At 34.9% G+C, this 27013-nt stretch overlaps 1 protein-coding gene across 1 annotated transcript in view; it reads left to right on the top strand.

The window, feature by feature from the left end:
- LOC136034070 (clathrin heavy chain 1-like) overlaps positions 1 to 27013 on the top strand; it is a 150949-nt gene that overhangs the window by 14454 nt on the left and 109482 nt on the right. Inside the window, exons 3-6 of the mRNA XM_065715188.1 lie at positions 9050 to 9318; positions 10611 to 10772; positions 22327 to 22614; positions 26237 to 26413. Coding sequence (XP_065571260.1) covers positions 9050 to 9318; positions 10611 to 10772; positions 22327 to 22614; positions 26237 to 26413 — 896 coding nt within the window. The remainder of the gene's footprint in view (positions 1 to 9049; positions 9319 to 10610; positions 10773 to 22326; positions 22615 to 26236; positions 26414 to 27013) is intronic.

The raw sequence follows: 27013 nt of genomic DNA, 5'->3' as shown, positions 1-27013 counted from the left end.
TAATGACGTATATTTAATTCATGCAAAATGCCTTATTTACATTTCCGTGTCGAAGAATGGTTTGATTGGCATGTTTAAGCTGTTCTCCGTTAAACAAGTGACACTGGTGAAGTGCAGAAGGGACTATGGTGTTTGCTCTTTTATGTATGATGTATGTGCTTCTGTCGTTGCTTTCTTCCTTATCCTTTATTAAATAAAAAAAACAAGTTTTTTAAACTGCAAGTAAGGAGCGACAGTAAAACTTAAAACGAACAGAAATTACTTCGTATATGAATGGGGCTGCTCCCTCCTCAACGTACTGCTCTTTACGCTAAAGTTTTTTACTGTTTTAAAAAGAAGAATTGAGAGAAAGAGTCAAACTTTAGCGTAAAGAGCAGGACGTTGAGGAGGGAGCAGCCCCATTCTATACGAAGTAATTTCTGTTCGTTTTAAGTTTTACTGTCGCTCCTTACTTGCAGTTTAAAAAACTTGTTTTTTTTTATTTAATTTCTGAACGTTTTTGAAGTAATGCATGTTTTTATTTTCCAGCTCTACTTTTGAGACATTTGAAAAGACTAAATCACTAGAAACGTGTCAGACAACAAAGTTTCGTTGGTTGGGACGGCAGTTCCATATGAGTTTGAGAATTTTCAACATTAATTTTAATGTCCAATTCGTTGGGAGTAACTACTGAAGCATAAGGGTCCTTTGAAGTTAATTTTAATAAATTAATTTTAAGTACAGAAAAAAGTTTAAAGTACCATTATCAAAGTTCAAATTAAAAGAAACATTCTTATAGTACAGAAAGCGTTGAAAATAGTTTCAACTATATGCACAAAGTTGAAAAGTTAAAAAAAGAAGTGTAAAATAATAATATTAACTATTCTACAATAACGCATTGGTTGTTTCCTTAGATACATTCTAAATAATAGGTTTTATTTTTCCAGCTTAAAAAACAAAAACAAAACAAACAATATGTATAATTAAGTGTGCACAGATGAGAATGGCAATAAGGCTATATTTAAAATGATGATTTCCAAATTATATTTGAGTAATTTCGGGCCCCGGATATCTAAACAGTTGACCTCAGTTGGCCATTATTATGGGAATTGCAGTCATCCTGTGTTAGCCAAATCGAAGTTTCACCCTAGAAGTAGAGGTCAGTTTATAAACAACTAAGAAATCAGTTTAATTCAGCGAACTTTGCCAGAATGGAGTTAAACACTTTCGTTGATGAATTCGTAACATTCCCAAATAATGTAAAGGAGTAAATGTTGTTTTCACAACATTTTGTTGTGAACATGTTTCACAACTATTCAATGCTTTACAACTTTCCCATTAAAAAAATCATAATTTTATTTAAAATTATTGACTTAGGCCTCTTAAAAAAACAATTGAAAAGACTAACACATTAGAAACGTGTTAGAGAACCAAGTTTCGCAGGTTGACGCGGCCGTTCACTCTGAACATGAAAATTCTCAATTTTAATGTGAATGCCCATATCTTCTCCATTATTTTCGATATTTGTGTAGCGAATTCAGAATTTATCTATTATTTAAAAAAGCTTAATTCAATGTGAAATCACTGGAGAACATACGCGCACCTGCTTGTGACTGATGAATAATATGTTCAACTCCATTCTGTTGCCCCTCCCCCGCCAACGAGGAGGCGCCGCTGATGGTGATCCTAATTTCATTACAATTTCCAAATTAAAATTTGAAATGGAATGAATTAAGATGCACCGGGGGAGAAAAATGTATGGATTTGTTATCCAGGCTAACCCGGGTCAAATCCATAATGTGGTGCCCAAGGCACAGGGCTACCACACCAAGTTTTTCAGGTGTGCTGGCGTGCCTTTGGTTCACCATCAGCTAAGATTTTAGCTTCAAGTGTATGTAACCAGCCAGCAGTCTTATTCGTGGTGCCCAGGTACAAGGCTTCCACGTCAAGTTTTCCTGGTATGCTGGTGTACCTTTGGTTCACTATCAGCTATGATTCCAGCTTCTAGTGTATCTAACCAACCAGCATTCTCATTTTAAACCAATATAAAGTTCATTCATATACAAATATCGCTTCAGTCTTTAGTTTATACTACCACATTCTCTTAAAAATCAATATAAATTCCCTACTGATTTAAAAAATAATAATTTTCTATGAAGTATCTAGAGAGAGACTAGAAGCAGGTGAATGTTTCTGAGATGTTAGTATTTAGTGCAAAAGCTAGAATTCACTTAAGTGTACTTTAATTCCAAACTTGAAAGAAAACAAGTTAAAATCACTTTAAAATATGATCCCTTATGTTATATTTCATTTATGTATAATTTAGATTAAAACATAGATAAAAAAGATTAGCTACATCTTTGAAGAACAGCAAAAGTCATACCTGAGCAGTCCATTGTTTGCTTTCCCATCAATTTCACATTTGAATCATCGCAGAGACACCATGTGCCTTCCAACGTTCGCCTGTAAACGTAATAGTGACCAGGGTTCACTCATTGTGCTTTCCAACAAAATGTGATCTGGCTCAAAACCAATTATTCTTCTCGTAATTTTATGTGCCATTGCACTCCTGTCCAAGTTAATCGCAAGAAACTGCGGTATTTCAGTAAAAACTGTGTGTGATGTTAGTTGATGTTCATTTGGGCAAAATTTTCCAACAGGATATGGACTTAACACTTCACTAAATTGAATGTCCGATGTCTCAACAACCTCTTCATGAGCGGGTGCATCGGGATTCAGAACTCCTGGAACTGGAAAATAGCACACTTTTCCATTTGTCATATTATCATCTATTAGGCTCCAGTTACAGCGGTGACAAGCCAAAAATTTATGATTCTTGAACTGAAATAGTCTACTAAGAGGACTGAGGGCAGTTGTTGTGCTTGTTTCTGAGTTTTCTTCATCCATACTTCTAAACAAAGCTTCCCAAAACTCGCAGAGGGACTGCTGTTCGTCCTCAGCAAATCCATACACAGTCGGCAGCAATGATCTTAGCTGGACTGTTGACTCTATCTTGTCAAGGGACGACACTGTTAGCCGTAAAATTTCAGCTGCAACGTTGCCTTGTGAATTCTGCAGCATATCAAAAAGTATTCTGTGTAAGCTGAAAACGCACTGAACTGCAGAGTTTGCATAGCATGAAACACCATCTCTGTTTTGGAAACCTTTTCTTCCTGCACCAATACCCCTTTGGTAGAGCTGCTTTTGGTTGGATCGTTTCTTGTTACCTTTCGTTGGCAATATCGTAGCGTTTGATCTTACTTCATTTGTTATAGACATTGTTTTTCGGCTTTTCGTCTTATTTGGAAACGAATCTTCTATTGCTGGCTTTCTTTTTCCCCTTTTCCAATGATAGCATGTTCGACATTTTTCTTCCTTTTCAGATAAACATCTCCTATGCTACCTATATCCACGACGTCCTCATTCAAATTAGTTGTGGGTGTTTGGATGATTCTCAATAATGGAAGGTCAGGTCTAAAACTACTCCTAAGACGATTATACTCTGAGATTGCTTCCATGTCAGCAATAATTTTACTTGGATCAAGTTCCACAAGATGCAGACCTGCGCTAGTGGTAACTCTGGATAATGCAACATAAATCATCCCCGGTCCAAAGCAACGACTTCCTGCATCGACGATAGCACATTCCAGGCTGAGGCCTTGAGACTTGTGAATAGTAATTGCAAATGCTAGTTGCAATGGAAACTGTTTTCTAGTATAATAGACCTCTTTGAGCGCTTCAAATCGAACTGTAGCACGGCCTATGCTTGTCAACTGATCTTGACCATCAAATTGTACCAAAACACTAACTATTTCACCAGATGGTATACTTTTAAACTCTTTGACATAGCCCATAGATCCGTTTACTAAGCCTTTATCCACTGCAATGTTTCTTTGAAGCATTACTCGTGCACCAATTGATAGTACCAATGTTGTTAATGCACCAGCTGTTCGTTTGCAGTCATCTGCAAAGCTTGAAACACTCTTTGCTGCTTCTTCTTCAATTCTTTTATTTCTGACCACCGAAGAAAGACAATCAATGGCAGTCAGTGTAACATGTTTCGAGCTCGTTTCCTTTAGCAGTGTGTTGTTTATTAGCCTACAGTCGTCGTTTGTGGGCATCAAAATAACCGGCACTTTCCCTTCCTTACACAAATGACAATATAATTTGGTAATTTCTTCTGAGGTGGCTCGCGACATGCATCCAAATTTCCGTGTAGAAAGACATTGGAGATGCTGTTCTTCACAATTTCCAAGCCTTATGTTTGCAAGTGTATCCGCATATGGCTTGTCATTTTTTTGCCTCATGTTGATTGTCAGCTCATCATACTCGAATTCATGCCATAGATTAAAGGATCCCATGGATCCAAGTCTATTTCGGATTTCTAGACGAGTAAGAGGAATAAACGGTGGATTTGCCGACACAGGCCTCAATTGAAGAAAATCTCCAAAGAGAACAAAGTTGGCATTTCCCATTGGGAAATTAGTAGATTTAATTTCCGTCATGCGCAAATGAATATACATCAGCATAAGAGACGAGACCATGCTTATTTCATCTATAATGAAAAGTCGAGTTCGTCCAAGGGTTTTTCTTAATGTCAGCAATTGTTCGGTGGATAACGATGAATACTTTGCAGTTGTCTGCTGGTCAACTGGCAGGCTTAAGCATCGATGAATGGTAACACCCTTTATACTATGAGCAGCAAGTCCAGTTGGGGCCATAACAACAACTGGACATTCCTCCCTCACGAACTCCCGACAAATGAACCTTCTAAGTACACTAATTACTCTTGACTTGCCAGTTCCCCCAAAGCCAGACACTATCAGTCTGATAGGCTTATCATTGCTGCCATTTTTTAGGTTGTCTATAATTCTGTCTACAATTCTCTTCTGATCTAAATTAAGGGAATTGAAGTCATTTGTCAACTCTTCACTTTTGATTGACTCTAGTAGCTGCCTATTCGCATTGACTAAATCTTCCATAGCATCAGCTGCTCTATCAATAATCTCTCCTTGTATAGCGTTATTTGGATCATCAATCTCATGTTGCCCATCAGTTAAGTCATTCATTTCAGTAACCTTAATTTCCGTGGCTCGCTGGCGTACTCTTGTCTCAAATTCGGCATCGCATGTGGTTTTATTTACCAGTTTCTCATGATAGGCTACCATGGCTGGATATTTTTCACTTTCAATGCAATATGTTTCAAAGTTGTTGAAGTCATTAACCAGAATATCGCGTTCATTTCTCCATGGCTTGAACAATTTCAACAGCATACCATAGTACTGTTCTTTCTTCTCGTCGGATTCCAAAGGATTGGCCTTTTTGTGCTGTACGATATATGGTTTTTGAGTGCGTCGTCTTAAAAAAAAACGAACCTGTTTGCAGTAACATTTTTTCGCTCTTTACACTAAATCCTAAGTTTTGTCCCAATTCTTTAAGAATGACCCCTGAATCAGAAATGCCGTAGAATAAATAGTTGAAATTACTAAAAATACTTTAGCATAAAGAGCAAGGTATTTATCTCCTCCTAAATACCTCGCTCCTTATGCTAAAGTATTTTTAGAACCCCTCATATGCGTAATAATCTCTGTTCGTTTTAAGTTTCAATGCTACTTCTTCCTTTCATTTGAAAAAACGTTTTCATGTTTATTTCTCATTATTTTCTTATAGTAATGCTAGAGAATCCTGCGCCCTTGTCATTGAATTTTTCTTCCCCCATGACAGATTCCTCCAAGGAAAGATCCTCCAACATAGCCCCCTCTCCTCAGCCCCACCCCCAAACAAAATAAAATCCCCCTGAAAACGTCTATACACTTCCCAATAACCATTACTATATGTAAACACTGGTCAAAGTTTGTAACTTGCAGCCCCTCCCCCAGGGATTGTGGGGGAGTAAGTCATCCCAAAAGACATAGTCAATATGGTTTTCGACTATGTTGAGCAAAATGGCTATCTCAAAATTTTGATCCGTTGACTTTGGGAAAAAAATGAGCGTGGGAGGGGGCCTAGATGACCTCCAATTTTTTTGGTCACTTAAAAAGGGCACTAGAACTTTTCATTTCCCTTAGAATGAGCCCTCTTGCGACATTCTAGGACCACTTGGTCGATACGATGACCCCTGGAGAAAAAAAAAAAAAAAAAAAAAAAAAAAAAAAAAAAAAAAAAAAAAAAAAAAAAAAAAAAAAAAAAAAAAACAAGTAAACACGCACCCGTGATTTGTCTTCTGGCAAAAAATACAAAATTCCACATTTTTGTAGTTAGGAGCTTGAAACTTCTACAGTATGGTTCTCTGATACGCTGAATCTGATGGTGTCATTTTCGTTAAGATCCTACGACTTTTAGGGGGTGTTTCCAATAACAACTAGGGGGTGTTTCTCCCTATTTTCTAAAATAAGGCAAATTTTCTCAGGCTCGTAACTTTTGATGGGTAAGACTAAACTTGATGAAACTTACATATTTAAAATCAGCATTAAAATGCGATTCTTTTGATGTAGCTATTGATATCAAAATTCAATTTTTTAGAGTTTTGGTTACTATTGAGCCGGGTCGCTCCTTACTACAGTTCGTTACCACGAACTGTTTGATTATAGACTAGAGGCCTAGACCTAGGTTCCGAACCGACTTTCGACCATGGTCCACATGGGCATTTCTAACATCCTGATGCCCCCTCCTGACATTTGAAATTGATTATTTGAATTTTTACGTGTTTTCGCCTGAAGAAAACTTAAGAGAACAAAGACTCTTTTTATTTACTGTCTTTTTTTTCAATCGTCCTTTAGACAAATTTCATATTTATGAAAAATACTGTCTAAATAAAACGCCTTTTGTACAATGTAAAACAGCATTGCAATATTATCAGGTATTTTTGTTGTTTAAATTCATCTCAATGTGACAATTTTGTGAAAAATGTTTTTTTCGAAATTTAAAGTTCTGATGAGCTATGGGTCTTGAGAAGGCATGAGGATTGTCCATTTGTTCGTTGATGGTGATCAGTGGTAGTTTTCCGCTTGGAAGATTATCTAACATTATTTTTGCTAATTTTTGGTTCAGTGGAGCTTTTAATTTTCTGCGGAAAACTTATTTAGAAAAGGTTTTTTTAAATTAATTCACTTCAATGAAGCTTAAAAGGCCATTAACTTGGTAACTATTTTCGAGTCGTCCATTTGGCATATTAACTAAAAAAACAAGTTTTTTCAACTATAAGTAAGGAGCGACATTAAAACTTAAAGCGGACATAAACTATTCCGTATATGAAGGGGGTTGTCCCCTACTCAACGCCTCGCCCTTTATGGTAAAGTTCGACTGTTTTTTACAACTCTACTTTTTAAAACAACAACAAACTCTTTCTCACAACTCCACTTTTTTAAACAATAAAAAACTTAAACGTAAAGAGCGAGGCGTTGAGGAGGGGCTATTAAAGAGAAAGCCATTTAGCCATAAAACAAAAAATATTTGAATTTCGTTAAAATTATTCATATGCGAAGAGCCAAAATCAAACATGCATTAATTCAAAATTTTCAGAAATTAAGTAAAAAAAACAAGTTTTTTTCACCTGCAAGTAAGGAGCGACATTAAAACTTAAAACGAATGAAATTATTCCGTATATGAAAGGGGTTGTCTCCTCCTCAAGTTCCCGCTCTTTACGCTAAAGTTTGGCTCTTAGTCACAGTTCTACTTTTTAGAACTGTAAAAAAATTAATAAGAGCGAGACATTGAGGAGGGGACAACCCCTTTCACATACGGAATAATTTATGTTCGTTTTAAGTTTTAATGTCGCCCCTTACTTTCAGTTGAAAAAACTTTTTGTTTTATCTAAATTCTGAACGTAAAGAGTGAGGTATTTAGGAGGAGATGAACCACTCATATGCGTAATAATTTCTGTTTGTTTTAAGTTTTAATGCTGCTCCTTACTTTCAGTTGAAAACTTTTTCATATTTATTTTTCATTGTTTTTTTTTAATAATGCTAGAAAATCCCGAGGCCCCTTCATCGAATTTCTCTCCCCCCATGAAAAATTTCTCCAATGAAAGATCCTCCCATGCAGACCCCTCCCCTCACCCCCCCCCAACCAAAAAAGTACCTTCTCAATAACTAGTGTTTACTGTATGTAAACACTGGTTAAAGTTAGTAACTTGCAGCCCCTCCCTTGGGGACTGCGTTGGAGTAAGTCATCCCGAAAGACATAGTTGTTGTGTTTTTGACTGGTATTATGTTGAATAAAATGGTTATCTCAAAATTTTCATCCGTTGACTTTAGGAAGAAAACGAGTTTGGGAGGGGGCCTAGGTGCCCTCCAATTTTTTGGTCACTTAAAAGGACACTAAAACTTTTAATTTCAGTTATAATGAGCCCTATCACGACATTCTAGGACCACTGGGTCGATACGGTCACCCCTGGAAAAATGTAGATAGGAGCTTGAAATTTGTACAGCAGGGTTCTTTGATACGCTGAATGCGATGGTGTGATTTTCGTTAAGATTCTATGACTTCTAGGGATTTATTTTTCAGACTTTTAGGGATTTATAATCTTATTTTCCAGAATAAGATAAGTTTTCTCCGGCTCATAACTTTTGGATAGGTAAGACTAAACTTGGTGAAAATTATATGTTTAAAATCAGCAAAAAATACAGTTCTTTTGATATAACTTTTAGTATCAAAATTCCGTTTTTTAAGAGTTTCTTTACTATTGAGCCGGGTCGCCTCTTACTACAGTTCGTTTCCACGGACTGTTTGATGTAGAATTAGCTATAAAGAAGAAAGGGGCCGGAAGAAGGGATAAAGGTAGGCTACTTTGTATTACTATAAAGTTAAATATGTACTAAAAACTGATCCGTTTCTATTTTTCTTGAATTATGTTAGTTTATCTTAGTTTTGAAAAGACTCTTGAATAAACTAAATTTAAGTGGGGGGGGGGCGAACCGAGGTCAAGAAGGGCAGTTGCCCCCCCCCCCTGCCTCTTTGCAAAAGACGCCCATGACTGTCGATAATAATAAATAAATAGTAAATTGCTAATGATATGATACCTGGAACAGACCTACACTTCATAGCTATTACAGTATCTATCTTATTCTAGCACAAAAAACATTGCAAATATTCAACATTGAAATTAAATCCCGAATGAAGCAGCATAATATGACAGAAGAGGTGATTTTTTGGAAATGGGTGACCGTCAACACTATAGCCATTGTCACCGAAACTGCGGTTTATCACTGGTCGATGGAAGGCGATTCCCAGCCAGTTAAAATGTTCGATCGACATGCTTCCTTGAATGGATGCCAAATTATTAATTACCGTGCTGATGAGAAGCTTCAATGGCTCTTATTGATTGGAATCACGGCACAGGTAATGGAACGTGGTTTTTCTACTTATTTTGTTAAGGATTCCTTTAATTAGGCAGTAATTAGGGAATTTTCCATTGTTTTTTTTTTATTTGGGACAATTAATGCAGTCCTGAAAAGAACTGGAGTAATTTGAGAATTAATAATTTTTTATTCTTTGAAGAATTATTGATATTTTTTCATGTTTAATGCTTCTGTCATTTATAGGTATATACGTACAAATTTATTTCCGTGGAATTTGTTTGGTGCAGCTGCTAAAAAAAAGTTAGCATTGGAAATACTCCTTAAAAATATAACTAATTGTGGGGAATATGGCTAAAATTTGAACGTGAGGAAAAGACAGCCCGTTAACACACCTGCCTAAATAGGTATATCAAACACAAGGCCTGCCACTACGTCTTCATAAGGAAAATTTTAACATTATATATCCTTCAAGAGATATATCCTTCAGTCAGTTGTTCCCAACCGATTTTGGGCCATACCCACTTTGGCATTTTGAAAATCCAGCCCCCCCCCTGGGGTCTACGTCTGGAATAACGGCTTTTAGAGCCATTGCTGGCGCAATGTTTGAGCTGGTGGGTCTTTTTTGCTGAAGCCTGGGATTGATATTTGCGGTTCAAAAAAAATAAAATAACAGTCTGCGTGGTACCTGTGTATTATTCAGAACACACTCAATAAGTGAAGTTAAGTTCTTTCGTAACACAAACTAAAAATGCAGGTACATTTTAATTAAATATTTTATATATAGTAGTGGTTAGGTTAGGTTAAGTCAGGTATTTGATATAATGTACTCCCCCCCCAATGTAAAAATATATAGCCCAAACTTTCGATAAAGCTAATGAAATAAAACCAAATATGATGAAACATAATACTTTATTAGGAAAATTGTAAAATTACAACTTAGAATTATGTACCCAGAAATGTCGTTAAGAATCGCGTTAAAAGGAGGTCTTCCTTCTACCTTTACTGCCGCCCACCACATGTACTCTACTAAGTATGATTGTAAATGATGGCGGGATGTCCCTCGGTGCCGTTTATTAAGCCACTTTACGGAACCCACTTTACGGAACCCACTTTACGGATATACCTCGGTGCCGGTTTTTTCATAAAATGTACCCGCATCGTAGTTTGTTTCACGAAAGAACCTAACTTATTCTAACTTATTCTGAATAAAACACAAGTACCGTCTGCGTTTCCTGTATTGTTTCTTATATACAGAAAAAAGAAGAAGAACTGAAAAATTTAATTAGCATAGTATATCGGTAGCGTAGAATAACGATTTTCTTTGTATTGCAGCAAAACCGAGTTGTAGGTGCAATGCAGCTGTATTCAGTTGAGAGGAAGGTGAGTCAGCCAATTGAAGGTCATGCTGCTGCTTTTGCTCAATTTAAAATGGATGGCAATCCCTTACCATCGACTATTTTCTGTTTTGCTGTTCGGTCTGCTGCTGGTGGTAAGGTAAGAAGTTAATTTGTTTTTCCGAAATCAAGTTTCATAGGGTGTTTATTATACATCGATTTAACAGCAAAAGCTTTGCAAGTTATTTTTTCGTTTTGTTTCGTGAAAAGCTGAGCAAAGTCCATATTAATACTTGTGAGAACAAGCAATTTTATTGAGAATTATCGAAGTTTATAAATTTAACATTGATAGTTGTCTTAAAATCGTTTTCTTAAGTCACCTGCTTAATATTTTACAAGACAGTATCCAATTGCATGTATTCAATCACCAAATATACGTTTAAGTACTTGGTTGAACAACCAAGTACTTGGTTGAACTTAAGAACCTTGGTTGAACACCAAGGTTCAAAACCAAACATCTAGCTTTAAGTAAATTCACGTCAAAAAATAAAAAAATCCAAAAATGCTTATTTAAAAAAAGTATAGCTGCAATTAAAATATTTTTTTGAAGGTGTCTAACACTATATAAAAATTCGAATTTTTACCATAAATAATTTTGAGGTAAACAAAAATTGGCAGCAATGCTTCTGATAACTAAGTAATTTTTGCAACTTCCCGCGTTGGTCTTTCATTTGTTTGTACTTTATGCTCGATTTCAGGTGGTCTTGTTTTTAATACGAGTGTCATTTAATGGGGTGGCGCGGAAAAATATGGGGCGTCAATTCACGAAAATATGGGGTGGTGGAGCAAAATATGGTTTACTACACATGGAGTGTCAATTCGCAAAAATATGGAGTGGTGTAGCTAAACATGGGGCGTCAATTCACGAATAAATGGGGTTGTGGAGGGGAATCTTAAGGGGGGAGGGCAGACTTGACTGGGCACAATAGCTGACAGTTATATAGGTCATATAAAAAAAGGTAAAGGATGCGGCACTAGATCCTTAAGGTCCGAACCAGTGTGCCCCTCAGCCAGGAAGTGCAATGGCTGTACTTCATCATATAACTACAGTTGTGCCTACCGTAGTTCTGAGTATGCCTGAGTGTGCCTACCGTAGTTTTTGAATATTTGTACTCCAGAAGTTCGCTTATTTGTGTGTGGCAAAATGTTTGAAAATTGAAACGTGACTCTTTCAGTGTCAAAAACAATGACACTGGCTAATTGATCGCGTTACGCACTGATACCTATGTCTAATTGTCTATAAACAATGCCAGAATATAAACTACGCCAAAGGGGCCAAGACCTGTAGAGGCGCGCATGTAAAGTTAAAATCTTTGAACCTTTAGTCTTACTTCAGATTCAATATAGTTGAGTTTGACCGTATTGTTGGCTAGTCTTGTTTAAACTGTTGTGATGTTTTTTTTCATCAGCTAATACTGTCAGATCCTGTAGAATGAATGTCTGGTGTCTCAGCCTCCCTCCAACTGTATTTCTGGATCAGGTCAGGCCCTAGTGCCATTTGCACCTATAATACTGATAAAAAAAACAACAACGTCCTATTCACTGACTAGAAACCAGTTTAAAGATGTAAGATTTGGAAATTAAGAGGATGTGACACCATAAAAATCAGTTGGTCATCTCAAAGAGAAAGGACCCTTTAGCGAATTATCAAAGGGGACTGGCTATCGTCGAAAAAGCTGCTGAGAATTTGTGATTTGACTGTGAATTTTGAATTTAAAGACCAGTTGAATTTACTTTCAAATCAGAATGGTTTGTCAATCAAACCGGGTGACACCACAGGGAGCTCCCTAAGTGGCCAAATTGCTTAAATTATAGTTAATTTGAACTGGTTTTCTGAGTATGCATGCTAAAGTAAATAAATCTTAAAACGAGTGAAACTTAAACTGAATATGTAAATTCAGCTTGATATGAACAAACATTTCTACAAAGAAGAGTTTAGGTTTTGCCTCCTTTCACTGTAAAACTACTGAAACCTACTGTGTCATTGGCGCTTTACTGAAAACTATATGTATCTTGAACAGTCTTGAAAAAGGCAAATAAGATCCAACTGAATGTTTGATATATAATGCTATTAAATGTTGCAAGATCATCAGATCAAGATTTTATTTCACTGTAATCTTATTGTCATTTTCAATGCTGCAATAACTAGAAAAGAAAATATTTGTAATATAACTCGTTCTCATTGAAGCACCAATGACAAAGTAGGCTTTAGACTTTTACAGTTAGGGAAAGGGGCAGTATCCAAACTCTTGTTTGTAGTGAAGCTATATTTTGTCTTGAATACTTCTGGAAAGAACTAGTAAAATATATACTAAATATTTGATATATAATTATATTAATTGCTGAAAGCTCATCAGTTCAAAATTTAATTTTACTTTAGTTTTAATGTTTATTTTCAATGTTGTAAATACAAAATAAAATATTTGCAATATAATTCGTTTTCAGTAAGGTGCCAATGACGCATTAGGTTTTAGAATTTTACAGTGAAAGAAGGAGGTAAAACCCAACCTCTTCTTTGTAGAGATTTTTGTTCGCTTCAAGCTGGACTTGTGTGTTTTAATTAGTAACTATTGTTTGCTTAATTGCTATGGTTGTTTATTTGGTTTCTGTTCGTTTTGTATTTCATTTATGCTTCAATAGCAAAACATTTTTGTTCGTTTTAAGCTTGATTTGCATATTCAACTTAAGCTTCATTCGTTTTAAGATTTATTTATTCATTTATATTAGTACCTGTTACATTTTGTTTGCTTTAATTGTTTATTTAATTTCTGTTCGTTTCGGGTTCGTTTATTCTTTAATAGTAATTTCTGGTTGTTTTGAGTTTCAGTTATTGTTGGTTTCTATTTCATTTGATCTTTTAATATTGATCTTTTAGATCTTTTAGTGATCTTTTAATATTGCCTTTACTTTTCTTTAGAAAAGTCCTTTTTCGGAATTTTTTATTAAATTAATGTTCAGGAAAGGGCAGTCCCTATAAATGTTCTAGCATGTATGCTCGGAAAAACAGTTCAAATGAACTATAAGTTCAGTAATTTGACCACTTTGGGAGCTCCCTGTGGTGTCACCTGGTTTGATTGACAAAACGGTCTGATTTGAAAGTAAATTCCACCGTCTTTTTATTCAAAATAGATGTCCTGGTCGTCATTTGTGTCCCAATGTCCCGGTCTGTAATTTCGTCAGTCGACAAACATGACGTCAGTCGACACACAAACATGACGTCACTCGACAGACACAGACAACTTATTTTTATATATATACTAGCTGTTGGGGTGGCGCTTCGCGCCACCCCAACACCTAGTTGGTGGGGCGCTTCGCGCCCCCCCCCCCAAGCCCCCCCGCGCGCGTAAGTCGTTACGCGCCATATTAGTTACGCGCCATTGTAGTTGTGTCCCTGTGTCCCACCTGTGAATAGAGATTGATATAAATATATGTTTTTAACTACGTAAAACATGCGAATATACAACATTCTTCGCTGTCCCATTGTCTGTGCATATAAATAGATTGTCAGGTTTACTGACTCTTGAACATGCAACATATAATTGTCCATGGGAAAAACAATCCGTATTCAGATCTATACCTCATTATTCTAATGATGTGTCCCTGTGTCCCGGTCGTCATTTATATTCCCTGTGTCCCGGTCGTCATTTGTGTCCCGGTGTCCCAGTTTGTAATTTCTCTTTGAGTGTCCCGGTCGTCATTTATATTCCCTGTGTCCCGGTGTCCTGGTCGTCATTTGTGTCCCGGTGTCCCGGTCTTTAATTTCTATTCGAACAATCCCTGTGTCCCGGTCGTCATTTATATGTCCCGCCTGTGCCCCCGGCGTCCCCGTTGTAGTTGTGTCCCTGTGTCCCGGTCGTCATTTATATTCCTAATTTCATGACGTCAGCCGACACAGAAACATGACGTCACCTGATCCACAGATCCACAGACAGACAACTTATTTTTATATATATACTAGCTGTTGGGGTGGCGCTTCGCGCCACCCCAACACCTAGTTGGTGGGGGCGCTTCGCGCCCCCCCAAGCCCCCCCGCGCGCGTAAGTCGTTACGCGCCATATTAGTTACGCGCCATTGTAGTTGTGTCCCTATGTCCCACCTGTGAATATAGATATATATATATATATATATATATATATACATATATATATATATATATATATATATATATATATATATATATATATATATATATATATATATATATATATACATATATATATATATATATATATATATATATATATATATATATATATATATATATATATATATATATATATATATATATATATATATATATATATATATATATATATATATATATATATATATATATATATATATATACGTTTATATACGTTATATGTTTTTAACTACGTAAAACTTGCGAATATACAACATTCTTTGCTGTCCCATTGTCTGTGCATATAAATAGATTGTCAGGTTTACCGACTCTTGAACATGCAACATATAATGGTCCATGGGAAAACAATCCGTATTCAGATCTATACCTCATGATTCTAATGATTGCCCTTGAGCTTTGTTGATGGTGATTGCTAATCGACCATTCCCTGAGTCGCCATCGTCATTTATATATCCCCCTGTGCACCCCGGCGTCCCCTTTGTAGTTATGTCCCTGTGTCCCGGTCGTCATTTATATTCCCTGTGTCCCGGTCGTCATTTGTGTCCCGGTGTTCCAGTCTGTGATTTCTCTTTGAGTGTCCCGGGCGTCATTTATATTCCTTGTGTCCCGGTGTCCCGGTCGTCATTTATATCCCCCTCTGCCCCCCGGCGTCCCCATTGTAGTTGTGTCCCTGTGTCCCGGTCGTCATTTATATTCCCTGTGTCCCGGTCGTCATTTGTATCCCGGTGTCCCGGTCTGTATATACATTCGTTTTTTAGTTTTGTTTTTCTCCTTTATTTTTTTCCTTTTTTCTTTTTTTTCTTTTTTAGTTTATTTAGATTTTTAGATTTTTTAGTTTTTTTATTAGTTTTTAGTTTTTTTGTAGTTTTTGCCATTTTTTTAGTTTTTTTAGTTTTTTTTTTACTTATGTCCTGGTCGTCATTTATACTCCCTGTGTCCCGGTCGTCATTTGTGTCTCGGTGCTTTGTTGATTGCTAATTTATATTATATTTATATTTATATTTTTTATATTTATTAATATTTTTTTAGTTTTCTTTTTCTCTTATTTTTCAGTTTTATCCTTTTTTTTAGTTTTTTCTTTTTTAGTTTTTAGTTTTTTTTTGTTTTTACCTTTTTTTAGTTTTTTTAGTTTTTTTAGTTTTTTAGCTTTTTTAGTTTTTTATTAGTTTTTAGTTTTTTTTTAGTTTTTGCCTTTTTTTAGTTTTTTCAGTTTTTTTTTAGTTTTTAGTTTTTTAACTTTTTTTAGTTTTTTTTTAGTTTTTTAGCTTTTTTAGTTTTTTTTCTTTTTAGTTTTTTTGTAGTTTTTACCTTTTTTAGTTTTTTTTCTTCTTTTGTATTAGTGTGAAATAATTCAGACTTTTTTTAGTTTTTTTTAGTTTTTTAGCTTTTTTAGTTTTTTTTCTTTTTAGTTTTTTTTGTAGTTTTTACCTTTTTTAGTTTTTTATCTTCTTTTGTATTAGTGTGAAATAATTCAGATGTCATATGCGGACAAACACGACGTCACTCGACAGACAGACATAACCCACAAACAACTTATTTTTATATATATTTATTCATATTTTTTTAGTTTTCTTTTTCTCTTTTATTTTTCAGTTTTTTCCTTTTTTTTAGTTTTTTTCTTTTTTAGTTTTTAGTTTTTTTTAGTTTTTTACCTTTTTTTAGTTTTTTTTAGTTTTTTTTAGTTTTTTAGCTTTTTTAGTTTTTTTATTAGTTTTTATTTTTTTTGTAGTTTTTGCCTTTTTTTATTTTTTTCAGTTTTTTTTAGTTATTAGATTTTTACCTTTTTTTTAGTTTTTTTTAGTTTTTTAGCTTTTTTAGTTTTTTTTTCTTTTTAGTTTTTTTTTGTAGTTTTTACCTTTTTTAGTTTTTTTCTTCTTTTGTATTAGTGTGAAATAATTCAGACGTCATATGCGGACAAACATGACGTCACCTGATCCACAGATCCACACACAGACAACTTATTTTTATATATATAGATATTCACAGTCAAACCACGAATTCTCAACATCTTTCGGCGATAGCTAGTCCTCTTTGATAATTCGCCAAAGGGTCCTTTCTCTTTGAGACGATCAACCGAATTTAAGGTATCTTATACTAAGGCATCTTATACTAAGGTATCTTATACATCTTATACTAATTTTCACATCTTTAAACTGGTTTCTAACCTGTGAATAGTGCGTTATTGTTTTTTGTCAGTATTATAGGTACAAATGGTATTGGGGCCTGGCCTGATCCAGAAATACAATTGGGGGAGGGGGCTGAGACACCAGATATACATTCTACAGGATCTGAGAGTATTAAATTTTAGTAGCTGACAAAAAAGTATCAACACAGTTTAAACAAGACTAGTCGAAAATAAGGCCAACTCAATTATATTGACGTTTCAGGTAAGACTAAAGGTACCAAAATTCTAACTGTACATGCGCGCCTTCGCAGGTCCTGGCCTCTTTGGCTTAAATTTCTTTTTTTTTTGGAGTTTCAGTTACTATTGAACCGCGTCTCTCCTTCAACAAAATTTATTAAAATTCGTACTTTCAAATGCTGTAAGTTCCATTAAAACTGAATATCTCTGTCTCCGGTGCAAAACGGGAAAAGTTAAATGGTTTTTGTTCTAATACTTCTTGGAAAGTAAGTCTTATAAATTATAGTTATGTTTGTAATGTGTTTGTCTTAGTCTTTTATAGTTTATTCGGATCTCTTGTCCAAGCTTTAAAAGTTATGAATAGACTGATAAATCAACTCAAAATAGTTTAGCCGCTTAAACTAAAAAAAGTATGATGGAAGAGACATGGTGAACCTTAAATGCATCACATGGCCTTAAGCTCATAAGCTTAATCATGGCCTTTAAGCTCATATGGCCTTAAGCTTAATAAGCTCTCATATGGCAGTGCAGTAGTTGTTTACTGTTTTTCTTCTGTGGAAGAAAGAACTGATAAATTCCCATAATATATTTTTTTTGCACTATTTATTAATTCTGACTGAGGTAGAGTTGGACCAACTAACCCTAGTAAGTACACCCTGAGTGTGAAGTAACCTCTTTGAATGTGACATCATCGGAGACAGTTTTAAGGAGTACTGAGGGGGCACTTGTCCCGGTTACAAAAACTTTAGGGCGCAAAATTTCAAATAAATAATCTATCGGTTTAAATTATTTTGTAATTTTTGAAATTTTATTTAACTTAATAATAATAATTAGGAAATAATAATAGCTAATATATTTGATAATGTCCTTATCAAATAATTTCAATAATAAATCATGAATTATTTAATAAATTGAAAATAAATTTGTTAAAATTTGGTCTGAAAAATTTGTGAGAGACAGGAAGGGCGCTAATCAAGATTTTGCCCTGGGCACAAGAGAGGTCAGAACCACCGCTGGGCCCCATCTACTTTGGCTGAAGATGGCCGGCTCTGGTGACAGTGGCAATTCAATATTAGAGCCTCATGCTTTCTTAATTACTGATTGCAATTATTGCCTCCTAATATGACTCAGAGGTTCCCCTTCCTCCTCAAGGAAAGTCTAATAGAAAACAGCCACAAAACTGGGTATTAGAGGCTTGAATCCGCTTTCTTTAAGTGTTCGACATCCTCTCTACAATGTTAGCTGTATGCCACTATAGCTATGTTTTCACCTGTTTAAGCTGCTTTCTTTGTAATGTCCACATTCTGTTTAAAAAAGGGAAATAGTGCCAAGTTTTACTTAATTGGGGTATTTTGACTTCCGGAAACTTCGTTAGTCATACCTGCTAACGGTAAAATATTTGCTCTGGTGACGTAAAATCGTGATAAGGATGTTCCAAATTCTATTTTGTTTAACTTTTTCTTTTTTTGTATTAATTGAGTAATTAATTGCTGGAAACTTAGAGTAACGACTAGAGTTTATTGGTCAGTCTAGTGTCCGTTTCTTTTATAAATACACATAAATTTCGTGGTTATCGGCTTACGTATAAGTGTTCACGATTGAAATATTACAATATCAGTAACACCAGGGATGGGTGTCTGTCAGGGACGTAATTTGGTATAGGGCAGGGAAGCAACTGCCCCTTCAAACCCAAGTTCGCCCCCCACCTCCAGCTGAAATCTAGTTTCTGCAAAAAGTCTTGTCAAAACTAAGATAAGCCTGTATTATTCAAGTTTCCAGAGAAACAGATCAGTTTTCTAGTATTTCTTTGCCTTTATGGTAATATATGGCCCATTTTTTAGTTTTCATTGTCAACATCGCTTGGTTTGGGAAATTGGCTCCAGCTCTGCCCCCCCCCCAGGATTTTGACGAAATTGTGCCATTGGTGTCTGATCCTTCCATTGAGGGATACAAATTTTACACGTTTATTATTTATATTTTCTGGAATTTGTCGTAGCCTATATCAAAGGAATCTCCACCCTTGGCTGTAATGCTGTGCGTTTATACTCAAATTTGGATGTTATTGTCTAATATGTATTGTCTATAACAAAAGAAAAACAAAATAAAATTCTAGTCTCAAATTCTTTCTCAAAATTAAATGAAAAAAGCAAGTTTTTTAACTGAAAGTAAGGAGCTACATTATAACTTAAAACGAACAGATATTACTCTGTATATAAAAGTGGCGTTTCGCTCCTCAACGCCCCGCTCTTTACGCTAAAGTTTGACTCTTTCTCTCAACTTTACTTTTTAAAACAGTAAAAAACTTTAGCGTAAAGAGCGGGGTGTTGAGGAGGGATACGTCCCTTTAATATACGGAGAATTTCTGTTCGTTTTATGTTTTAATGTCGCTCCTTACTTTCAGTTAAAAGAACTTTTTTTTTCATTTAATTTCTGAATGTTTTTGAATTAATATATTTTTAAATTTTGGCAGTCCGCCCATGAATTATTAAAACGAAATTTGCATATTAGTTTTTTTTGGCTAATTGGCTTTTCTTAGTTTTGACCGGAAGATTTTAAGAAAAAAGGGGTTGGGGGAGGAGGCCTAGTTGCCCTCCAATCTTATGGTTACTTAAAAAGGTTACTTTTTAAGTAACCTTTTAAGTAACTATTTAAGGAATAAATAGTTGAAATTACTAAAAATACTTTAGCGTAAAGAGCGAGGTATTTATCAGGACATGACCCCCGCGTAAACATAATAATTTCTGTTCGTTTTAAGTTTTAATGCTACTCCTTACTTTCAGTTGAAAAACTTTTCCCTATTTGTTTTTTAATTGTTTTGTTTTTGTTTTAAATAGTGCTAAAGTATTCTGCGCTCCCTTCGTGGAAGTTATCTAATCCCATGACAAACTCCTCCATGGAAAGATCCTACCACGAACTGTTTGATCCTACATCCGCTACTGAGTGGCACTTCAGTAGTGGTAATTCGAAAAATGTGATGACATCATTTTTTTTTATTTATTTTTATTATTATACTAGCTGTTGGGGTGGCGCTTCGCGCCACCCCAACACCTAGTTGGTGGGAGCGCTTCGCGCCCCCCCCCAAGCCCCCCCGCGCGCGTAAGTCGTTACGCGCCATATTAGTTACACGCCATTGTAGTTGTGTCCCTATGTCCCACCTGTGAATATAGATAGATATAAATCTATATATATATAAATAAGTTGTCTGTGTGTGGATCAGGTGACGTCATTTTTATGTGTCGGCTGACGTCATGAAATTAGTTGTCAGGTGACGTCATGTTTCTGTGTCGGCTGACGTCATGAAATTAGTTGTCGTCATTTTTGCTTTGACGGTGACGTCATTCAAGTTATATAAGACATATGTTCACGTAGAAATCTATTAATGTTTAAGTTTACAATGACTGATGAAGATGCTCAAAGAGTCTATGCCAAAAAACTTGCTGCTGATAGAGAAAGTCAGAAAAGAAAGCGTGCCGAGGAACTATCAGCAGCAAGTTTTTTGGCATAGACTCTTTGAGCATCTTCATCAGTCATTGTAAACTTAAACATTAATAGATTTCTACGTGAACATATGTCTTATTTAACTTGAATGACGTCACCGTCAAAGCAAAAATGACGACAACTAATTTCATGACGTCAGCCGACACAGAAACATGACGTCACCTGACAACTAATTTCATGACGTCAGCCGACACAGAAACATGACGTCACCTGATCCATAGATCCACAGACAGACAACTTATTTTTATATATATAGATAGATAGATAGATAGATATATATTTTTTTCACTGATATGGATAGTCGCATCAAGTAGTGTAAGCTCTATCAATTGACCCGATTTTTTCTCTCTTATTATGTAAGGTTCTCAAGAAAGTAATTAAAGATTTTGCAATTAATCTCGTGAGAAATTTGCTTCTATGAGAGTATATTTGGCTACAAAAATTTCGGAAATGAGGTTAGCAACTGGTTTTGTATTAAATCAAGAGTTAAACAGGGTTGTGTTCTATCCCCCTTTTTATGGATCATTATGATGGACTTTGTCTTAAGGAGAACAGGAAAGGCAATGGGAGACCACAGAATCAAATGGTGAGGAAAAACTCTCCTGGACTTAGATTATGCTGATGATTTAAGCATCCTAGGTGAAAGTGTTAGCAAAATGAATGAACTTCTAAAGGTTTTGGGAGTTCAGGGTGGTAGAATGAGTTTGAAAATTAATGTTAAGAAGACTAAGACATTAAGGCTGGGAATAAGTGAAGATTAAAATGTGACGTTGGGTAACGAAAAGATTGGTGGGCAGCTTCACCTACCTTGGTTGTATTATTAATAAGGACAGTGGGATCAGTGAAAATGTTAAAAGTAGAATAGCCAAAGCTCAGGGTGTTTTTTCACAGTAAAAAAAGTTTGAAAGAATAGAAAGATAAGTCTGCAAACCAAGATTAGAATATTGGAAACTACAGTGATGACAGTGGTCAAATATGGCTCTGAAGCATGGGCGCTCCGAAAAGCGGATGACGATTTGCTAAATATTTTCCAGAGAAATTGCCTACGGATTGTTCTTGATAACTGGTTGACTGACCATATTTCAAACAGTTGACTGTACAAAAATGTGGTTCAATCCCGCTTTCTAGGGCTATAATGAAAGAAAGGTTGAGATGGCTAGGGCACGTTCTTCGGATGAAATATGACAGATTACCGGAGAATGTCCTTTTCGGCCAACCGTCTAGGGCTAAACGGAAAGCAGATCGTCCTCATCTAGTGTGGGAGGATGTCATAAAGAAAGATTGAAAGAAAATGGGAACTTCCTGGGAGGGTGTAAAGAGGGGGGCTTTGAATAGATTGGGATGGAGAAGAAGCGTGCGTAGCTGTGTTGCCTTCAGGTGGCTTGGTACTGCGGTGAGTTGTTAGTTCTGAGTTCTTTATTTAACAATAAATTTCATAAAAACTACTTCAAGACAATCTCTCCATAAGGCTTCATGGGTAGGAAAGAACAAGTAGTAGTAGAAAATAATGAATGTATTGTATTCATTGAACTCACGCAGTTGTCGAGTGTGTGTCCCTGACCATGGATAATTCTTTTGGGGAGTTCCAATCCATGGTGAATTATTTTTTTCTACAATTTAAAGAACGCTTATATTTGTTTTTATTTATAGCTTCACATTATCGAAGTTGGGACGCCACCTGCAGGGAATCAACCTTTCCCAAAGAAAGCCGTGGATGTATTTTTTCCCCCAGAAGCAGCCAACGACTTCCCTGTAGCTATGCAGATCTCCCCTAAATATGATGTCATTTATTTAATAACTAAGTATGGCTATATTCATTTGTACGACATCGAAACGGGAACCTGTATCTACATGAATAGAATTAGTTCTGAAACTATTTTCGTCACTGCTCAACATGAAGGTTCTTCTGGTATCATTGGTGTGAATAGGAAAGGACAGGTTTGCATGAATCTCTTTGTTGCATGTCAAAAAGGGCTATATAGATTTTATAATTTATATAAGTTATATTTGGTGCTTCTAAGATATACCCACTACCACTCAAGAATAGGAGTTAGGTTAATCTTAATAAAATATAATTAAATATGATAAGAATTTAATACTTTAGATAAAAATGTGGGATATATATTTGTCCATTAGAGGGAGGGGGGTTAAAAGTACAGCGGGTCTGCGTGCAAAATGTGTTAACTACCATTATTCTGCCTATTATAAAGTAAGAATTGTTTTATGACTTCACACTGTCCAAATACTTTACCCCCCCCCCCCTGATGTGCAAATATATTGCCCAAATTATATATTTCGCATCTATTATGTCCCTTCTCTTTGTCTTTTTCCACGTTAAGGTGAAGAAAACGGTTTACAGTGTGCCAATGCATGAACAACTTGAGTGGTAGTGGATATATCATACAAGTACCTTATGTTTAATTGCTTATATAATATATGTTATGTAATTATTTATTATAATATATATATATATATATATATATATATATATATATATATATATATATATATATATATATATATATATATATATCATTCTATGTATATAAAATATTTTGTTATACCGATATATAATGTAATTTATAACTGATATTTATATAAACATAATTTATATTTATTATATTTATAATAATGTACATCTTTCGAAAGGGGCTCTTAAAAGGGTTGCCAATCAAGGGTTTGACAAATTTCGGAATTTTTATTTATTTTTTATTTTTTCCTCAAAAGAATTTCAGTTTTCATTTTTTTTACTTTCCAAATTCTAGGTCTTCATATGAGGAAGGGGTCTGAAGAATCAAAAATAAGTATCAACTAATATTTTTGACTTAAACATTTGTGATTCGTTATGTTTAACAAACAGGTCTTGGTAAGCAGTGCTCTAACAATTTTAGCCAGGTGTTATATGTCTAAATAGGCTAATGTTTAACAGTGGAACTCAAATTCCTGGCAAGCAGTTTCTTTACAATCTTAACAATGTCTAAATAATGTTTAACAATGTTCTGAACAAACGTGTTTTATGTCAGTGTTGTCTGACACCAGCTTCAGAAGTTTAAATGAAAAAAAAAGTTTAGCTTATTAAATGCAAAAAAATAATAATATTACAATGAACTAAATCAGAGGAAATTAAGATTAAACCTTTTTTTTTTAAAATCACTTTCGATACTTTGCATTTAATAAAGAACATATTAAAACAAAGAAAATGCAAATTAAAATTAATTGCAGGTCAGACTAGTTAGACTAAATTGGTTGTTAGGATTATTCAGCTACCAAAAATAGTCCGAAAATTTGAGTATTATTTTAGACAAAGAAACATGGCTCAAAATTTATGTTAGTTTTCAGTAAGTGCAAATGTCACTTGCCTTTTTCGGGGGAAGGGGGGTTAGATAGGTGACAGTAACTTACTTGTATAGGGTAATTTCTTTTGGTTTTGATTTCAGTCGAGTTTTTATTTGTGTTCGCATTACGTTTCATTCCTTAACTCGTCTTAATTTATTCTGGTATAAGTCTATTTAAACTTTTTTTCTATTTCTTATAGAAAGGCTTTTTTTTTGTATTTGATTTTTCTTAATTGACAGTCATATGCATTGATGTAAGTTTTATTTAATATAATATTTGAGAATATATAAAAAAGGGTTAAAACTGAGTAACAGTAGAAGCACGTTACTTGTGAAAGTAGTCTTGGTAGGAAATTGAAAAAAAATCTATGGAGATTCACTTTATTTCAGAATTTTGAATTTATTGAATCCTTGTTTATTTACTTATATCATTGATCTGATTTTTGCATAATTGATTGCTTTGATAGTCAGTAAAAGTGCTAAGCATTTTAATAGAGAGTTTTGATGTACTGGGATAAATTGATTAGAGAGTAGAAGCTCTTATGATAGTACAAGTTTTTCTGGTTTCGCTACAGAACAAGTAGTAGTGGGATAGGGGTATTGTGGGATAGTGGGATAGGGGTATTGTGGGATAGTGGGATAGTATTCATATGCACAACAGTGTGGATGTAACATATTGAAAAGATACCATATTTAAATTTATCGGGAATTAAAATTAATAACCCTATTGAACTTGTGTTTAAGGGGTTTTGTTGTGTGACCACCTGCATGAATGGCACATCTTGATGTGCCGGTTTTGGCTGTTTTGACATTTTGGACTTATTTCATATAAGATTGCTGAGGTGCTGCTTGGGCAGAGGGTGTTGTGAGGGCAGTTGAAATCTGGTCGGTTTCCTCGCTCAAAAAGGGCCCTATATTTAAATATTTCCTATCTATTAAAGTCTCATTCAACTCGTCCCGTAGTGGCGCAGTGGGTTTAACCTTAGTTTGATTATAAGCTACCCGGGCACCGAATCATGCTGTAGCAACATACTGCAGGGCCGGTGCAGGGACATTAGTTGCCAAGAAGTGTCGCTAATCCGATTAGTTACTTACTCTCATCCATCTTCCTTTGATCGTCCTATATATGTTGAGGCTGGAAAAGATGCATGGGATTACAAGTCAATGCTATTTTTCTGACCATAATAAGCAGGATGAGTCCTTTAGATTAGAAAAAAACTTCAGCATAAAAAAGAGAAAACATGAAATATGTTTCACGAAAGAAGAAACGAAGAGAAAAGAGAAACACGAAAATAAGAGAAAAAAGAAACAACAAGAGAAAGCAAGAGAGAAGAGAACTAAGAAATGAAGAGAAAAAAGACATGTCTGCATAAAGAAGGGAACACCAACAAAAAGAAAGAATGAAAAAGATCAATCCCCAAACAACATATGAGATGGAAACGAGAGCTGATTAGCCATCACCGATTAGCGATCCTTGGCAGACATCCGCTACGCTTGGCAGGCGCCACCCGGTATACGTGATTTCTGAGAATTCCCGCCCCCTTAGTGTAAACACAAAGTCGTCCTTCTGCATGACATCGCTATCGCTTATACACTTATTTAGAAAAAAGTCCCTCTGACCGCTTTGAATCTTAAAAAAAGGCACTAGACGTTCTGACTACCGATCCAATGAACCCTCTCCAAAGTCTATACGACCACCCTTTCTATAAAAAATATTTTACGTCCATGTGACATAACTTGCAACCCGTTGCGTGAGGGATGTATGGGGGGGGGGCAGAGAAGATCATCAATTCCATAGAGGAAAAAAAGGGTAATTATGAACCATATCTCAGTTTTCTTAATTAATGTCGTTCATCACAAGCGTCGTCTATTAAATAACTTATTTCAATTCATTATAAAATTGTTGATGCAAAAGAGTAGAATGGATAGTGTGCAAAGAGCTAGATTTTTTCATAAAGGAATGAGGCCTGGGAGTCAAAGCGCAGAGAAGATCATCAATTCCACAGAGGAAAAAAGCGATTTATTAAATTTTATGTAAAATGTCATCTAGCACGCAATCCATCTTCTCCAATTGGTTTATAGGTCTCTTTATTCCATTTAAGATGGGAAATGCTGATTTGAAAACATGACTTTTCGTACTGGAGATCCCAACCATTCCCTTCCATCTACACAGTTTCTGGTACCTGGCAATTGCAATGCCAAATTTATATTTTCTTTGTGTATAGGTTTTATCCGTTACCGTAGATGAAGACAACATCGTTCCCTATGTGACAAATGTCTTGAATAATACGGATTTGGCTTTACGAATAGCGGTGCGTAACAATTTGCCTGGAGCAGAAGAACTTATTGTCAGGAAATTCAACAACCTCTATGCTTCTGGACAATATGCTGAAGCTGCTAAGGTAGGTTTCCTACTATTTAATTGTTGGCTTTACAATTTTGAGTAAATAAAATGCATTAGAAATAAAGAAAAAGATAAAAAAAGATCACAAACAAAAGTTAAAATGTATTAGAAATAAAAAAAAAAGATTAAAAAGATCACAAACAAAAGTTAAAATGTATTAGAAATAAAAAAAAGATTAAAAAAATCACAAACAAAAGTTAAAATATATTAGAAATAAAAAAAAGATCACAAACAAAAGTTAAAATGTACTAGAAATAAAAAAAAAAGATTAAAAAGATCACAAGGAAAAGTTAATAAATGTATTAGAAATAAAAAAGATCTCAAACAAAAGTTAAAATATATTAGAAAAAAAAAGATTAAAAAGATCACAATCAAAAGTTAAAATGTATTAGAAATAAAAAAAGTTTAAAAAGATTGCAAACAGAAGTTAAAATGTATTAGAAATAAAAATAAGATTTAAAAAATCACAAAAGTTAAAATGTATTAGAAATAAAAAAAAGATTAAAAAAATCACAAACAAAAGTTAAAATATATTAGAAATAAAAAAAAAGATCACAAACAAAAGTTAAAATGTACTAGAAATAAAAAAAAAAGATTA

Source organism: Artemia franciscana, chromosome 12, assembly GCF_032884065.1.
Source record: "Artemia franciscana chromosome 12, ASM3288406v1, whole genome shotgun sequence".
NCBI classification, from domain to species: Eukaryota; Metazoa; Arthropoda; class Branchiopoda; order Anostraca; family Artemiidae; genus Artemia; species Artemia franciscana.
Note: the sequence above shows the minus strand (reverse complement) of the source record. Positions and strands in the feature narration are given on the sequence as shown.